At 45.0% G+C, this 18,580-nt stretch overlaps 1 protein-coding gene across 1 annotated transcript in view; it reads right to left on the bottom strand.

Moving 5' to 3' along the window:
• Window positions 1–5,931: 5,931 nt before the first annotated feature.
• ITIH6 (inter-alpha-trypsin inhibitor heavy chain family member 6) overlaps window positions 5,932–18,580 on the bottom strand; it is a 49,039-nt gene continuing 36,390 nt past the window's right edge. The window contains exons 7-13 of the mRNA XM_017863055.1: window positions 15,761–15,932; window positions 12,979–15,012; window positions 11,074–11,166; window positions 9,988–10,023; window positions 9,709–9,822; window positions 7,048–7,425; window positions 5,932–6,143 (exon numbers count right to left, since the gene is read on the bottom strand). Coding sequence (XP_017718544.1) covers window positions 5,932–6,143; window positions 7,048–7,425; window positions 9,709–9,822; window positions 9,988–10,023; window positions 11,074–11,166; window positions 12,979–15,012; window positions 15,761–15,932 — 3,039 coding nt within the window. The remainder of the gene's footprint in view (window positions 6,144–7,047; window positions 7,426–9,708; window positions 9,823–9,987; window positions 10,024–11,073; window positions 11,167–12,978; window positions 15,013–15,760; window positions 15,933–18,580) is intronic.

Genomic DNA, 18,580 nt, shown 5'->3' with positions numbered 1-18,580 from the left:
AAAGGGATTCCCTTCCCCCTTGCGTTTCCCAGGTGAGGTGATGCCTTGCCCTGCTTTAGGTCTCGCTGGTCGGGCTGCAGCAGCTGACCAACACTGATTGTCCGGCAATCCCTAGTGAGATGAACCCGGTACTTCAGTTGAAAATGCAGAAATCACCTGTCTTCTGTGTCGCTGGTGCTGGGAGCTGGAGACTGGAGCTGTTCCTATTCGGCCATCTTGCTCCGCCCCCTCAGTCTTCTCTTTTTTCTCCTTCCTGTCTTCCTTTTAGTGAAGATGATTTTCCATAATGATATGATTTAGTCTCTTGCTGTTTTATTTTTTGTGTGTCTATTGCGTGTTTTTCAGTTTGAGGTTACCATGAGGCTTTCAAATACTTTCTTATAACCCATTATTTTAAGCTGATAACACACTGTTTGCACAAACAAACAGACATAAAGAAAATTGTTAAAGACTTTATGCCTTAACTTCATCGCCTCATTTTCTAATTTTTTGTTGTTACTATTTAGGTCTTATTGTACTATGTCTTGGAAAGTTGTTATAGTTAGTATTTTTGATGCATTCATCATTTAGTCTTTCTACTTAGGATAAGAGTAGTTTACACACCACAGTTACAGTGTTATATTCTGTGTTTTTCTGTGTACCTTCAGGTGATTATCACTCAGTCATATCCTTGTCTTTCTGATTGAAGTACTCCTGTTAGCACTTCTTGTAGGACGTGTCTGGTATTGATGAAATCCTTCAGCTTTTGTTTGTCTGGGAAAGTCTTTATTTCTCCTACATGTTTGAAGGATGTTTTCATGAGGTTTACTTTTCTAGGGTAAAAGTATTTTTCCTTTTGCATTTTAAATATGCCATGCCACTCTCTCTTGGCCTTTATGGTTTCCACTGAAAAGTCTGTTGTCAGACACATTGGAGATTCATCATCTGTTATTTGTTTCACTGCTTTTAGGATGCTTTCTTTAACCTTGACCTTTGGGAATTTGATTATTAAATACCTTGCTGTAGTCTTCTTTGGGTGAAATCTGCTTGGTGTTCTATAACCTTTTTGTACTTGAATGTTGATATCTTTCTCTAGGTTTGGGAAGTTCTCTGTTATTATCCCTTTGAATAAACTTTCTACCCCTATCTCTTTCTCTACCTCCTCTTTAAGGCTAATAACTCTTAGATTTGCCCTATAGAGGCTATTTGCTAGATCCTCCAGGCATACTTCATTTTTTTAATTCTTTTTTCTTTTGTCTCTGTCTGTGAATTTTCAAATAGCTTGTCTTGAAGCTCATTAATTCTGTCTTCTGCTTGATCATTTCTGCTATTAAAAGACTCTGATGCATTCTTCAGTATATCAATTGCATTTCCAGCCCCAGAATTTGTTTCATTCTTTTAAATTATTTCAATCTCTTAGAATTCTGAATTCCTTCTTTGTGTTAGCTTGAATTTCTTTGAGTTTCCTTAACACAGCTATTTTGAATTCTCTTTGATATCGCATTTCTTTAATATGTGAAAGGTGACATATCTCTATTTCTCCAGGATTGGTCCCTGGTGCCTTATTTAGTTCATTTGGTGAGGTCATGCTTTTCTCGAGTCTTGAGACTTGTGAATATTCACCTATGTTTGGGCATTGAAGAGTTAGGTATTTAGTCTAGTCTTCACTGTCTGGGCCTGTTTGTACCCTTCCTTCTTGGGAAGGCTTTCCAGATATTAGAAAAGATTTGGGTGTTGTGATCTAAGCTGTATCTGCATTAGGGGCAACCAAAGCCCAGTAATTCTGTGGTTCTTGCAGACTTGTAGAAGTATTATCTTGATGGTCTTGGACAAGCTCTGGAAGAATACTTTGGATTTCCAGGCAGAGACTCTTTTTTCTTTTCTCTCTCTTTCTCCGAAACAACAAGTCTTTCTGTTATGAGCCCCCTGGAATTCTGGGTGGAGTGAAACAAGCACCTCTGTGGCCACCACTATTAAAACTGCACTGTGTCAGACGTGAAGCCAGCACAGCACTGGGCCTTACCCAAGTCTTGGCATAACCACTCTCTGGCTACCACCTATGTTTGCTCAAGACCCTGGGGCTCTATAATCAGCTGGTGGCAAAGTCAGTCAGGCTTATGTCCTTCCCTTCAGGGCAGTGAGTTCCCTCAGGCCCTGAGCAGGTCCAGAGATGTCACCCAGGTCCTGAAGTCAAAAACCTTAGAAATCTACCTGGCTTTCTATTGTACTATAGCTAAGATGATCCTCAATCCATAAGACACAGTCCTTCCCAATCTTCCCTCACTTTTCTAAAGGCAGAGGAGCCTCACCCCATGCCCACTGCCACCACAGGCTCACAGGGAGTACTGCCAGGCTACCACTGATGTTCCCTTAAGAATCAAGGGCTCTTCAGTCAGCTTGTGTTGGATATTGCCTGGCCTAGGACTCACCATTTGGGTCAGTGGGTTCCCCTCTGGTCTAAGGCAGGTCCAGAATTGCCATCCAAGATCCAATACCTGGAATTGGTAACCCTAAGAGACCTCTTCATGCTCTACTCTGCAAGGTTGAGCTGGTACCCCTAAGGTGCAAGACAAAGTCCCCTTTACTTTTCCTTCCACTTTAGTGGAAGGAGTCTTGCCCCATAGCCACCACAGCTGGGAATGTGTTGAGTCTCATCTGAAGCCAGCAAGTCTCAGAGTCTCACCCAAGGCTCTTGATGTGGTACCTGGATATCACTGTTAGTTATTCAGGGACCAAGGGCTCTTCAGTTAGCAGGCAAGGATTCCTGCCACAACTGGGTCCTTCCCTTCAATGCAGCAGATTCCCTTCTAGCCCAGGGTGTGTCTAGAAATGTTGTCTGGGAACTGGGGCCTAGAAAGGGGGCCTCACAACTCTGACCAGTACCCTGTCCCATTGTAGCTTAGGTGGTATCCAAGATGCAAGACAAAGTCCTCCCCACTCTTCCCTCTTCTCTCCTCAAGTGGAAGGAAGAAGTCCCTTTTGGAGCTGTCAGCTGTGCAGCCTGGGGTTAGGGGAAGTGTTGTGCCAGTACTCCTTTTGCCACCCTGCCTAATGTCTCTGTTGGTTGAGTGCCCTCCCCTCCTCAGTCCACTGTCTCAGAGCCCAGTTTAGCACTAGGACTTGCTTAGGAGTTGCAGTCTTTGTGTCCTAGACTTCCTTTCCTGTTTATTTGGGGCCCCAAAAACACTTTGGCCCAAGGTGGTGTGTCTTGTGGGAATTCAAATTTCAACTGCTGGGATGGGCAATTCCCCTCCGGCTAAGGCTGGTTTAAATGTTCCCTCTGCATGCAGGCATCAGCTGAGTTCGTTATTTTGCTTTCTGCTGACAGGGCAGCACTGAGTTCAATGCCTCACTTCAATTGCTGTGCTTTCCCTCTCCCATGTAGTCAGATTCTCTCTCCACACCCCTCAGCCACTGCTAGGGGATGGGGAGGTGGTGTCAGTGGGTCAAGACTGTTTTTCCTATCTCTTCAGTGCCTCTTTCAGTGATATGAAGTTAAGACCAGGTACTGTGAGTGCTCACCTGATTTTTTGTTCTTATGAAGCTGCTTTTTTTGTGTGTGTAGATAGTTATTTAATTGGTGTCCTTGCAGGGAAGGCGGGGAATGATAGGTGGAGCCTTCTATTCTGCCATCTTACACTGTCTCCCTCTGTGTTCTTGTCTGGGTGTCTCTGAGGCTCTGTATTCCAGGGTCTGTGTATTCATAAATCTGCATATGCCTCTTTCCATATGCCCTGTGTTAGTGAGTCCCCGTCTGTGCATTTCTGGAACTTTGCTTTCCATGTCTGTGTCTCTGTATTTCTGTATCCTCTTCTCCATCTATTTCCCCCAGCTTTTGTCAATATCTCTGTATTATTGTTTCTTTATGTTACTGTGGTTGTGTTTTAAGTTGTCCTGTGATTCAATCCCTCTCTTTTTCAGTTCCTGTGTCTTTTTCTCTGGGTTCCCATGGCTGTTGACATTTCTATGAGTCTGTTTGTCAGCGTGTCTTTCTGCATCTGTTTCTCTTTCTGTGTCACTCTGCCCCTGGTTTTGTTTTGGTCTGGCTCACCTCCTCTGTGTTCCTGCCTCTCTGTTTGCATCTGGTGTCTGGTTCCACATCTTTTTATCTTTAAGCCACTGTCTCTGTGTACCTGGGTCTGATTCCCTGTTCCCATGCTTTCTGTTGTGGCTGTGGTTGTCGACTTGTGTGTAACTTTTTCTGGTGTTGCCAGGTGCATTTTGGTTCTGTGACTTTGCATCCTTGCTTCTCTGGATATACTTCTTTGTCACATGTTTATGCTCATTTGCTTATATTCTGTGTGTCTGATCTATGTGTTTAGGTTTCCTTGTTCCTGTTTCTATCTTACTAGACATGTCCCTGTGTTTCTGTCTGTGTCTAGCCTGTGTCTATATGACTGTATTTGTGGGCTCACATCCCTATGTCTACTTGTTCTGGGTTCTCTGTCTCTGAATTCCCAATGTCCGTCTCACTATGTCACAATGTCGCCATTTTACCTGGGTCTGCATCTTGCCTGTCCTTATGTCTCTGTCCCGAACCTTATCTCTTTTCTTGTAACTGTTCAAGTGTCTGAGTCTCCATGTCTTTATCTGTGGATCTGTGAACATATGAGTCTGTGTTCCTGTCTCACTCTTAGTGTATCCCTTTGCCTATATCCCTATCTTTGTCACCAAGCCTGGGTCTGTGTAACGTCTTTGTTTCTACATCTTTATATGTCTCTGGCCCTGTGTTTCTGTGTTGTTCTCCTATTCTCTGCCTCATGTCTGCAAATCAGTATGTCAGTGTATCTCTGAGTTTCTACCCCTCTGACCTTGGTGTCTTGGACTGTGGTCCTGGTCTGTGTCTCCCTGGTTACCTATGTCCCCATGTCTCTGTGTGTTTTGATACCTCTGCTTCTGTGTCTGAATCTCTGTGTTTATCTATCTCTTTGTATATAGTTATATATCATTGTCTTTACATTACTCATTTTGTGTCTGTACCTAAGTGACCTTTTTTACTCTTTGCCTCTTTGTAACAGGGACAGTAACTGAAAACCATGAAGACACAGAGATGCAGCCAGAGAACATCTGTTCCTTTTTCTCTGAGTTTATGTCCCTGATGCTGCCACTCTGGCTCCCTCTCCCCATCTTTTTATGTCTCTATACCCCTATGTCCATGTTTGTTTTGTGATTCCTGTGTTTCCATAAGTTTGTCTGTCCCTCTATTCTCCATCCATATCTGTGTCCTTGTCACAGTTTTTCTGGGTGTGATCCTGTGTCTTTGGTTGTGAGTATGTATATATGTCTGTCTATTGCTATGTTATAGGATCCTTTTTTGTTAATTAATTAATTCATTCTTTTAACAAATATTTACTAAGCACCTATTATGTGAGAGGCACTGGGGTTACATAGATGACTCAGAAAAGGTCCTTGCCCTCAAAGAGCTCACAGTCTAAGTCAGGGATCCAGACAAGTAAGCAGATGATTACTACACAGTATAAGTGCTGTGAGCGTGGAGGGATGGGGGTGGGCTATAAGAACCCAGAGGACAGGACCAAACTCAATCTAGGGCAGGCATCAGGAAAGGCCTCCTAGAAGAGGTAACAACAAGGACTTGAAGGATGAATTACATTCACCTACAGGAACAAAGGAAGAATGTCTCATGCAGAAGGAAAAACACATGCAATGGTCCAGTGGTAGGAGTGAGCACGGTTTGTTAGGGAAACTCTGAGAACCTCAGATATGCCATAGGAGTCAGGGAAAGGACAATGAAGATTCAGGAGTCCCTGACTCTATGTCTCTGCATGCCTATGTATTTTTATACGCTGGTATATGTGTTCCTTAGAACATGCGTGAGTCTGTGTGTCCCTGTGTGTGCTTTCATGTCCTTGGGTCTCTGTCCCTGGCTCACCCCATGCCCTGGTTTCCAGATCTCCCAAATTCAGGTCTCCTGGCTCTGGAATTCAGAAGCTGTCACAGGACATAGGTGAGGTAGGGGTGGCCCAGAAGCAGCTCTACATGAGAGCGCTTCACCAGCCAGCAGGAAGCCCAGCGGGGCAGCAGCCTTGGTGAGTCCTTCAGCAGCCTCTTGCCTAGAATCACAGGCACATCTGGGCCATGGTGCCTTTGTAAGCATGGCCGCATAGGTCCTGTCACCAGTCGGATGTCTGCGTGCTGGAACTGCCCTGAGGGAGAGAGATGCAGTGCTAGTCAGGGAGGTGGCCTGAGTCCCTGCTTAGAGATCTGCAAGGAAGCTCAGCAGGAAATCCAGAGGGATTTAAAGGAGGAATAAGGAGGGGCAGCAAAGGACCAGAGGAGGGAAGAGGCTGGGCATTGTGGGAACTGTGCAGGAGCCAGATGGGGCTGGAGTGTAATATGGAAGTAGGGAGCCAAAGTGGATGAGATGGCAGAGAAAGGGGGACAACCAGGCTTGGAGGAGAAGACAGGGAAGATTAGAAAGAAGGAGACAAGAGGAGGGAGGAGACCCAGAGGAGGTAAAAATATCTGTTCAACCCACTGTCACTCTTTGATGTGAGTCTCTGCCTCAGGTTCTGCCAGTGTCTCCTGACCTACAGCCTGGCATTCTGCAACCTCCCTTCATAGCAGTCTCCAGAGGGATCTTTGTAACACCCAGATATGACTGTGTCTCTCTTCTGCTTATAACCCTTCATGGCTCCTCATTGCTTTCAGGATAAAGCGCAATTCCTCATCCTAGCATTCAACTCTGTCAACTCAACTCCATTTCCTCCAACTTCTGTTCCTTTCCTCCACTCTTGTTTAGCCTTTCAGACTCAGTGTGGGTGTGTCTACCTCCTCTAGGAGGTCTTTCTCTCTTGAGCTCTGAGGCTGGGCAAGTTCCCCCACTCTGGTTTTCTCTAGCTCCCTGGGCAGCTTTCTGTCCAGCAATGATCCCCTCCTGTGTTCAGTATCCATATCTGGGTCTGTCCTCTGTCAAGATGAGGAGCTCCCCGAGGGAAAAGCCTGTCTCTGATTCCTCTTCCTGGTTGGGGGTATAGGTACCTTTCACCCTGACACAGTCTTTTTGGGGGCTGGTGCTCCCTGGCCCCTCTCAGCCTCAGCTGCACTTACCTATCAGGCCACGGGCTGAGGGGCTGAGGCCTGAGCCATTGGCCACATAGAACCCCAGGTGGGGTAGTTGCAGGGTACTGGGATGTCTGTAGCGGTGCCGGAGGACTAGGAACTCAAGGTAGGGCCCAAGGCGGAGGGTAAGGCGGGCTGCAGCAGCCACATAGAGCTCCAGATGGGGCCTCTTCAGTAGGGCAGGTCGGTCCCAGGACAGGCGCAAGGTACCCTCACCTCGCAAAGATATAGAACTGCGGCTGATGGTGATAGTGTAGGCCCGGGGTTTGTCTGTAGTGACTGTGATGATCTGGAAGTAGGTGCGAGTCTGGTCCTTGTGGCCCGGCCTTGGTGGTGCGCCTAGCAGCTTCCCACTCACGTGCAGCCCTGGAAGGAGGGGAGTGTGGGCCTGGAGTGGGGGCTTTTGCATGGTCGTTTACATGGTCACCCACAGCATGGGCAGATGAAGTAGTGCAGATTTGTTGCTAGAGGGCCAGCTCCTGATAGAACTACTTTTACCATGGTCCACCTGGCTGCTGCTTCCTGAGCAGTGTGGGGTGGGGGCATGTAGTATGTGTGCACATGCTTACCCCAGTGTGGTTGTTTGCATATATATGTGTGTTTGCCTCTGAGTGTGTAATGTGTTGTTTGGTTATGTTCATATGAGTAACTCTGGGCATATCAGTACATCTGCATGTTTGGAGAAGATGGTATGTTAGAGTGCATATATTTGTTTATATGTTTATGTATGTGCCTCTGGATATGTTGGTGTTATATGTCTTTGTGCAATAGTGTATGTTGTGTGTACCTGGTTATGTGTTGGTGTGTACTGATGTGTATCTGGAGTGTCAGTGTGTGTGCATCTGGATTTGTGTCATTGTTTTGTTTGGTGGGTATTTCCATGCATCAGTGTTTTTCATATAACTAAAGTAACAGAGTATGTTTGCTGCCTGTATGTGTTGAATTCCTGGAAATTGGGATTAACCTGGGGGTATTCAGTGCTTGTATGCCCAAGTGTGTTGATGTGCATGTCATTGTGTATATCTGGGCATGTATTGTGTGTCACCATGTGTCTAGGTGCATATTTGCATATTTGTGGGTGGAAGGAGTGTCAAAATATGTACACCACAGTGTGTATGAGGAGTCTTCAAAAAGTTCATGGAAAATGCATTTTATGAAAAACTATGCATGGATTTCAAAATTTTTTGCACCAAAATAAACTAATTTGTTACAACACGGATGAACCAGATCTAGTTTGAAGCATTGAGAAGGACAAGACATCAGTTTGAAAAGAGCGCCTATCAGAGCAGCATGAACTCTGCTAAAATTGAAGGAAGAACAATTTATGGTGAAGCTTGGGTGCAAGAATGGTAAAATTATTGGTGTTTTATGAAAAGTTTATAAGGACAATGTCCTAAAGAAAGCAGCACTTTACAAATGGATAACTCATTTTAAGAAGGGATGAGACAATGTTGAAGATGAAGAAGCCTGCAGCTGCAGACCATCTACATCAATTTGCGAGGAAAAAATCATCTTGTTCATGCTCTAATTGAAGAGAACTGGCAATTAACAATGGAAACAATAGCCAACACCATAGACATCTCAGTTGGTTCAGCTTACACAATTCTGACTGAAAAATTAAAGTTGAGTAAACTTTCAACTCGACAGGTGCCACAACCATCACCAGATGCACCCAGATCACCTGCAGACAAGAGCAGAGCTTTCAATGAAAACTTTAAACAAGTGGGATCAAGATCCTAAAGCATTCCCTCAAAGAAGTATAACAGAAAATGAAACATGGCTTTATCAGTATGATTGGTATCATCCTGAAGACAAAAACACAATCAAAGCAATGGCTAACAAGAGGTAGAAGTGGTTCAGTCAAAGCAAAAGCAGACTTGTCAAGAGCAAAGGTCATGGCAACTGGTTTTTGGAGATGCTTAAGACATTTTACTAGTTGACATTCTGGAGGGCCAAAGCATGATAATATCTGCTTATTATGAGAATGCTTTGAGAAAGTTAGCCAAAACTTTAGTAGAAAAATGCCTGGGAAAGCCTCACTGGAGAATTCTTCTCCACCATGACAATCCTTCTGCTCATTTCTCTCATCAAACAAGGGCAATTTTTCAAGAGTTTTGATGGGAAATCATTAGGCATCGACCTTACAGTCCTGATTTGGCTCCTTCTGACTTATTTTTGCTTCCTGATCTTAAACAATCTTTAAAGGGCACCCAGTTTTCTTCATTTTAAAATAATGTATAAAACACTGCATTAACATGGTTTAATTCCCAGGACCCTCAGTTCTTTATGGATGGACTAAATGACTGCTATCCTTGCTTATCTTGTATTTGATGGAGCTTGTGTTGATAAATAATGTTTATGTTTTTAATTTTTTATCGTTTAATTCCATTTTACCACAACCTTTTTGAAGTTCCATCATATTTGTGTGAGTTTACTCTATGCCCTTTTGTGTGTTTATCTGTGAGTATCTTGGTGTTTGAGTGTATTCACGTGTGTTTTCATGTGTGTCTTGGTGTGTTCTTGTGTGTTACCATGTGTTAGTGAGGTGCATTTCTATGTGCCTGGGGTATTAGCCCACAAATGTCTAGGGGTATTGACATGGATATATCCAGCTGTGGTGTATGGGGATGGAGTTCTTAGGGCTCGTACCTGCCTTTGGGTCCTCTATGAGCTGCAGCAAGTCCCCAGGGTGCCCATTCAGTGTGAAGCAGATCTTCTCTTCTGAGTGTGGGATTTGGATCACAAAGTGGGGGTCCCCGTCCACTGCAAGGCAGAAGATACAAGTCTAAAGTTGAAGGAATAAATGGAAGGGAGAGGGGAAGAGAGAGGAGAGAAAGGGAAGAGGTTATGTCTATTTCCCCAGCCCCAGTCCCAGTGCACAAGCTGCCCTGTACTCAAAGAGGGAAGTCATGGGGGTGACTGGCTTACCTGAGGAGGAGAAGGTGAAGATGCCAGGTAATGTGCCTGCAAAGGAGAGAGAGACTGTGTTGGGAAGGGACTAATCTATCACATCCCTAGGAATTCTGGGACCTCCTCCCAGATAAAGGCCAAATTCCTGTGTTCAGCATTTAAGGCTTTTCTGAAATCTAGTCCCTGCCTAGCTCTCCAGTCTTTAGGCTCTAGCTCAACCAAACTATTGTTATGAGTGTCCTACCTTCTCTTCCTAGGGACCCTTTACTCTTGTTTTTCCTGCCACCTGGAATGTTTTCCTTTCCCTTAACTACCAGGGATGAATTTCTAGTTATCCTTCAAGGCCAGCCCAAATGCTATTTTCTCTTGCTCTCTGCCTGTGGTAGATAGAATTCTAAGATGGCCCCCAGGATCCCTTGGTGTACACACTCTGTAAAATCCCCAGAGCTGTGAATATCATGAAATATCCTCCCAGAAATAGGTTATTTCATGTGACCCTATTGACCTTATGAAGAGTATATTATCCAGGTGGGGCTGACCTATTCATGTAAGCCCTTAAAATTTGCATCTAGAGGTCAGAGATAGAGGTGTCAGAGAAATTTAAAATGTGAGAATGGTTTGGCATTAGGGGAATGCTCCATGGCTGCCTTTGAAGATGGAGGGGAACTACATGGCAAGGAATGCAGGAGATTTCTAGGTACTGAGAGTGGCCCCAGGTAAACTCTAGCAGCTGACAGCGATCCTCCAGCCAACAGCCAGCAAGTAAACAGGGACCTCAGTCCCAGCAACAAAAATAACTAAATTCTGCTAACAATGTGAATGAGTGTGGAAGAGGATGAGAGCTCAGTGTGACAGACACCTTGATTTCAGTCTTGTGAGACCCTGAGCAGAGAATCTAACTAAGCTATTTCTAGACTACTGACTTACAGAACTGTGAGATTATTAATTGGTGTTGTTTTAAGCCACTAAATTTGTGGTAAATGTTACACAACAATAGAAAACTAATACATTACCTCCCTCTGGGCTCCCACAATGTCAATAAGAATTCTAGTGGAATGGAAATGAAGGCTCAGGGGATCTTTGTCAGGGGAGCTCCTTGCTCACCTTTTGCTAACCCCACAGAACTTCCTTGAGATTCCATGCTGCCTCCAGCTCCTCCCAGGATCTCCTCAGAATCGCCATCCCAGTTTGGACTTCCTGCCAAGCACAAAAGAAATAAGAAAACCCTTCAAATTCCCAGGGCAAAAGCTCACAATCCTCTGACAAGGAGAGCCCTCACTGGCTCTGCAGGCTGACCTGCCCATCTCCAGGACTGGGACCTTATGCTCTCCACAGCCTCTTAATCTTTCAAGCTCAGATATGTTCAAAGTTCTTCCTTATAGCATTTATACATTCATTTGTCCATTCATTCATTCAGGCATTGCTTAGGTATCAGGTATATGATGTTGAAAACTAGAGACATAGTTTCTGACCTGGTGAAGCTCATAGTTTAGCAGGGGGTGGCAGACATGAATGAAATCATAATTTATCACAAATGGTGATAAATGTTATTAGAAAAAAATAATGGGGTGACCGAAGGAGTTAAACAGAGACCTGAAGTAGCCTGCTTGGGGGAGGGTGGGTAAGGAGATCTGAGCTGAGATCTAAGGCATGAGCTGGAGTTTGAAGGGTAATGGAAGGGATGAAGGCAGCAGGAAGGGGTAGGACAAAGCGGGTCAGGTGATTATGAAGCAGAGAGAGTAGCTTGAAAAAAGTCTCTGGGTGAAGATGGGGTAGGGTGTTCATTGGAGAAGCAAAGTAGAGACCAGTGGGGCTGGAGTTCAGAGAATGGGTGGGAGAGGGTGAGGTCATAGAGGAATGGGGGTAGGGAGCAGATCACACAGAGCCTCTTGGCCATGAAGAGGACTTTTAACTTCATTCTAAGTGTGATGGGAAACCCTTGAGGGACTTTAAGTAGGGAAGGGGCATGAAGTGATTTGTGTCTTTAAAGGATCCCTTTGGCTGCTGGGAGAGATTGGCCTGTAGCAGGACAGGAGAGGAAGCGGGGAAACCAGTGAGGAGGCTGGAACAGTTTTCTAGGTGAGACACAATGGTGGTTTGCTGTAGCACAGTGACATTTGGGGTGGTGGGAAGTGGAAGGATTTGGTAAATATATTAGAGGTAGCATTGTCAATAACTGAGGGTGGATAGGATATTGGAGGGGTGTCTGAGGAGAGAGGCATGTAGAGGATATCATACCCAAATTTGCATCCCTGTGATTTAGGCACCCTCAATGTGTTCTAATCCTGCCCTATAAGGTCACCTAGGAAATGTCACTCCTTCTCTTAGGAAGGCAGGATACTGGAGTGGTGAATCACATTCATTCTGTGACCAGATTGTATGAGTTCAACTCTCTGACTAGCTGTGTGACATTGAGAAACTTATTTTACCTCTCTGTGCTTCATTCTCCTCACGTGTAAAATGAAGATGTCAACAGTTTCTTGTGAGGATTAAATGAGGGACAAGTACAATATGCAGAGCAGTACTTGTGCATAGGAAGAGCTGACAAATGTTAACTTATTATTTCATATTTTTTTGGAAATTAAAGATAATTTTAATTATCTTCCCCAATTCTTCTACCCCTGTCATTAAGCAGGACTATTCACAGAGCACAGAAAAACCAATAAGACCCGCCTTGTCCAATGATGCATTCCTCCCCTGCTTGGGAAGCATCAGCAATTCTCTTGTCGAACAAAGCAAATGTCAAAGCTAACCCTTGGCCAATTTGTTTCTGTTCAGCCTTCCCAGTCTCAACACTCCTCCTCTCCCAAGGCCTCTAATTCCGTGCATGTATACTGAGGCCCAGATAAGTTAAGTAACTGGTCCAAAGTCCCAAAGCAAGCAAGCAATCAAGCAAGGAAGCAGCTGTCCCATCACTGGAGTCTACATAAGCCTTGTAGATTCCTAGCTCCTAGTACTGTCCATTCATACCTCACCCTCATGGCTCGACCTCTCACCCATGGCACTCACCATCTTCATCAGGAGTGAGGAAGGTATAGAAAACTGGTGGGTTCAAGGACTCCACGAACTTGGATTCCACCATTGATTCAGACAGCAGCTGTAGCTCCTCGGGGAGAAGGAGCAGACTGATGGCCTCAGGGAGGACGCTAGAAGGCAGCAAGATTGGCAGGTTTGGAGGGCTGCCTTCTGATGTAGGCCTGGAGCTGTTGAGTAGGCTCATTGTTGGAACTCCTGGCCTAGATGGTCCCAGAACTTGTCCGGTCCTCTGGGGACCCGGGAGCAGATCATGCTGATGCCAGAACCTTCCAGGGGGCAGAGTGGGAGTAAAAGGCATGGGGAGGGGTTCTCCAAGGACAGAGGTGGTTGTGGTACTACTGGGACCTGTGGAACTTGAGATTGTATTTGGAAATGTGCTTAGGCTCTCGGGAAGTGGGGGCCTTGGTCTGTCAGGTCTAGGAGGTAGTGGGGTTTGGGGCATATGGTGATTTGGGGCCTCAGGCTTGGAAATTGATATGCTTGTGGAAATTTGGTGTGGTGGGGCACTTGGTTTAAGAGATAATGAGACTTTAGGGGTCTTGGACAAGAGGATTCCAGGCCTGGGGTGTGGCATGTTGTTTCGGGTCTTGGGAGCAGGAACCCTAAGTCTGCTGTGTGGTGGGTACTTGGGAATCTGAAGTGTAGAGACTCCACGTCTTGACTGTGGCAGGCCTTTAGGTGACTGTGATGTGAGTGCCCCAAGTTGGGGGTGTGATGGAGCACCAGGTCTGGAATGCAGTGGAGTAACATGTTTCACAGTGTCAGCTTTGGGCAAGGCTGGGATGCCAGGTTTCAGAGGTGGGACTTGTGTCTTGGAGTTCATGGGTAATATATCAGGATTCTGGTGTAATAGAGTGCTGAGCTTCAGAGGCAACAGAGTACCAGAATTTGAGGGCACAAGAACGGTAGGTTTTGTCCTGAGAGTTGCCTGGGCCAAGGTGCCAGAATCCTGTTGTGCTGGAGTTTTGGCCTTTGGGTATGTAGGCGTTGATAGGGTGTGAGGGCTCTCTTCCAATGGCTCCAACTCTTTGGAACTTAGCATCTTCTTGGTGGAGGCAGTAGTAGTTGAGGATAAGTAGAACTTTGGTTTCACAGGCCTTGATTTGGGGGAGATGACCTTGGGCACCAAGGCTGGCTGAGCTGTGCTTATCCCTAGGCCATGCCTGCTGCTGGATGAGGGCATTATGGTGCCTGGCCCAGCAGAGGTGGAGGTGTGTCTCCTGGTCTCCTCACTGGCCTCCTTGGGTTGCACCATGACCAGCGAAGTCAGAGGTGTGACAAAGTTGTATTCAAGGGACAGGTTGAGGACTTTGGCAGCCAGTAGGTGGCGAATGGTGGTGTCACGAGCTTGGAAGCGTGCGTCCAGCAACTCTCCAATGGTGACGTAGGCCCAGAGGCGGCGGATGAAGTGGGCCACATTGGGGGCTGGCTCCCCTGGGCAACCAAAGGTCTTCTGGCTGTTGTTGGTGGCCCCTTCACTGTGGCGGGCCACAAGAAGCTGATCCTTGGGGCCACGGGCTGCCAGGTGGATGCCCAGTTCCTGTTTGCCTGGCTGTACCTGTCCTGCCACCACCAGCTCTGAGCCACCAAAGTAATTGGGGAAAACGGCCCAAGGGGAGGCCCCAACCAAGCCGCCCAGGTAGTTCAGACGCACATCTGCCAGCAGAGGCATGGAGATCTCCTCATAGAGGCCCTCCAGCTGTAGGGCCGCATCAGTGTCCTCATATATGCGCCGGGCTATTCCCCGGTTTTCCAGGGACAGGCGGCGCAGCAGTGTAAAGTCAGCATCATCCCCAAAGGCCAAGCTGAAAAGGGATACCCTGTGGCCTACTGCCTGACGGACATTGGAGAGGATCACACTGGGGGTCGTCACGCCAGCCGTGGGCTCCCCATCTGTCAGGAAGATGATAAGAGGGATCATCCCCACACTGGGGCCCCTCCCAGGCTCCTGGTTGCTATGGTTCAGCACTGAAGCAGCTGCCAGCAGAGCTGAGTTGATGTCGGTCCCTAATTGGGGAATATATTGTGAGACCATCTTCTCTGGTCACTTCTACCCCCATTGCAGACAAACTGGGCACCTCACCAACCTCCCAGGCTCGCAGCTCCTTATCTTTGCTCAGGCAGTATCCACTGTTTCTCCTTCCCAACTTCTCCACTCCCACCCAGACTTGCTGAGGTCTGACATTGAGGCCCACATGTCCTTGGCTTTTATCACTCTCTGTCTCACACTGTTCTTTGTCTGTTTCCTTGGTGGTGCAGGGTCGAGGGGGGAGATGTCTCATTTCCCAGCGAGACTGGCAGGTTCTCAAGGATAGCACCACCACCCCCCTCCCCGCCTTCTTCTTGCTACAGGGGAAGAAAGGACAGAGTTGACAGGAGGCAGTGGATAGAGGAGAATTCAGTAGTTGTTGGAGATGATTGCTCAAAAGCTAGAATCAGGGCAGCAGCTTTCTCAAATGCTTGGAAATAAATATCTAGATTATTGATTTGAAGAAAGTTTAGCAAATTCTTTCAAGTGTTTGCTTTAAAGAGGAGGAAACTGAGGCCAAAAAGAAATGTGTCCTAAGACACATGGAGAATCAGCCGTGCTCTTTCTACAAGGAAAGGGTGATGGGAGAACACAGAGGACAAAGGACCATATTTGTGTGAAATGTAGTCTTGATATTTCAGGCACTGTGAGAGTTGAGGAGGATGGGGGAATGAAGAGAGGTTTCACCACAGCCTGCCCATTTGGGTGGGTAGATTTAACACTTACAACCATCGGCTTCCATGCGATGCAGGTAGTCCTTGGCACCGTGGACATTCTGGATGGTGGCCTGGATAGAGCCTCCAGCTTTCCAGACATTAATTGTGTCAGAAAAGGATATGATGTTGAAGTAGTCATTGGCTCGAAGGTCACTGAGGATCACATTCATGGCCTTTTTAGTCTGTGGGATATGGATGAAATGAAGGGAATGGGACAAGACTTGAGGTCTATGAGATTGAAAGGCTTTTTCTACACAAGGCATTAAAATCTAAGTGTTATATGGTTTTGAGACCCTCTTACTGCAGGACTCTGTGAATCTAGGATTCTCAGGTGAAAATATAGGTTCCAAGGCATTGAACTGCACTGTTTAATATGGTAGCTAATAATAGTCACATGTAGCTACTTATATTTGAATATAAACTAGCTAAAATTAAAGAAAAATTTAAACATTTAATTCTTTACTTGCAGTAGCCACATTTCAAGTGTTCAATAGCCACATGTTGCCAGTGGCTACTATATGAGATAGCACAGAATTTTAGGTCATTTCTGTTATCACGAAAGTCATATTGGATGCTGATGGTCTAAAAGGTTCAAGCTCCATGTTTTTAGAGCTCTAGAATTCATTTGCTATATGGTTCCTGGGCTCCATGACCCAGGATTCAATGATTCCAGGATTCTAATGTTTAGGACCTTTATGATCCCAGGTCTTTAGAGCTGCCTTTCAATGACTTTGCATGCTTTGGTTCTGCTGTAATCTGCTCTTCTGCCTCACCCTCCATTTCTTCCAGGCTAGTCTCACCAGCCCCTAGAAAACTCAGATTCCAGTTTAACTCCATAAACCTTGCTCTTTTGTGCTCTTTAGACAGCATACTCCTCTCCAACTTCCCTTTATTTATTCACATCTTTACTGTTCTTTCAGTTGCTCCTTCTCTGGAAAGTTCTTCCTTAAGTTGCCAACCCTGACCCGTGCCCTTCTCACTTAGATATTCCCTGTCCCAGACTGTTCACTGACTGTTTTACATGAAATATTTTTACTTTCTATCCAAATATTGAACTCTTTGAGAGAAGGGTTTATAATGCTTCTTTTTCTTGTCTCCCCCCTCTATGGCAACACTAACATAGGGCTAGGCCCATAGGAGGTTCAGGGAATACAGTATATAGGATCTACTATTAGGTATCATTTACAGGACACTTGCTATGCTCCAGGCACTGTGCTAAATCCTTTAGATGCATCAGCTCATTTAATTATCACAGCAACACAATGAAGAAGGTACTAATATTATCCTCATTTTACAGGTGATGACACTGAGACTCAGAGAGGTGGTGACTTGCTTAAGGTCACACAGCTAGTCATTGATGGACAAGGGATTCAAATCCACATTTGGGAGCTTTTAAGTCCAGTGACCCTAAGCACAATATTATGATATTATGCTTTCAATCCTTTATATAGGTATGGATTTCAGAGACCACGGGAAGGACACTTGAGAACCACCTTTCTCTACACCTTAAACTGATAGGAAATGTCTTGAATGCTTCTAAGTGGATTAGAGTCTTTTCTGCCATAGGGAGACCTCTGGGGATAAGTCATACATTCTGGGACAGGGAGCTAAGCACCATACTCTTGTTTCCATTGAGAGGGAAGAGACTTAATAGGATGGCTTTTCCTGAGAAGAGCAGTAGAAAAGTGAGAGCCTATGAGGTCCTAGAAGTCAGAATCTCTTGTTGACCAGGAATAGATTGTTTGTAGAAGTGTGCTGTTTAATCTCCAATTACTTTGAGATTTCCCAGCTATCTTTCTGTAGTTGACTTCTAGATTAATTTCATTTGATTTGAAAGCATACTTGGTATGATTTATATTATTTTAAATTTGTTAAGGTACGTTTTAAGGCCAAGGATATGGTCTGTCTTGGTAAATGCTCCATGTGAGCTTGAGATGAATGTGTAATCTGCTGTTGTTGAATAAAGTATTCTAGAAATGTCAATTCAATCCAGTTAATTGATGGTGCTGTTCAGTTCAACTATGTCCTTACTGATTTTCTGCCTGCTGAATCTGTCAATCACTGATAAAGGGATGATGAAGTCTCTAATTATAATAGTGGATTCATATATTTTTACCTTCCAGTTTCATCAGTCTTTACTTCATATATTTTGGTATGTTGTTGTTCACTGGATGCACATTAAGGATTGTTTGTCTTCTTGGAGAATTTCCCCTTTACCATTATATTTGTTTTATTGTTATATCATATAATACAACTGTTTATTGCTGAAAATTTCCTTGCTTTGAAGTCTATTTTGTCCAAAACTAATACAGCTACCCCAGCCAGCTTTCTTTAATTTGTGTTAGCATGGTATATCTTTCTCTATCCCTTTGCTTTTGATTTATCTGTGTCTTTATATTTAAAGTGGTTTTCTTATAAACAAACTACAATTTGGTCTTATTTTATTATACACACTGAGAGTCTCTGTCTTTTAATTGGTATATTTATTTATTATTATTATTATTATTATTATTATACTTTAAGTTCTAGGGTACATGTGCATAATTGCAGGTTTGTTTCATATGTATACTTGTGCCATGTTGGTGTGCTTCACCCATCAACTCATCAGCACCCATCTATTCGTCATTTATATCAGGTATAACTCCCAATGCAATCCCTCCCCCCTCCCCCCTCCCAATGATAGGCCCCAGTGTGTGATGTTCCCCTTCCCAAGTCCAAGTGATCTCATTGTCCAGTTCCCACCTATGAGTGAGAACATGCCATGTTTGGTTTTCTGTTCTTGTGATAGATTGCTAAGAATGATGGTTTCCAGCTGCATCCATGTCCCTAC

The sequence above is a fragment of the Rhinopithecus bieti genome, unplaced genomic scaffold (assembly GCF_001698545.2).
Source record: "Rhinopithecus bieti isolate Rb0 unplaced genomic scaffold, ASM169854v2 scaffold_68522, whole genome shotgun sequence".
Taxonomy (NCBI): domain Eukaryota; kingdom Metazoa; phylum Chordata; class Mammalia; order Primates; family Cercopithecidae; genus Rhinopithecus; species Rhinopithecus bieti.
The sequence above is the reverse complement of the archived record's forward strand: the minus strand, read 5'-3'. Positions and strand labels throughout refer to the sequence as shown.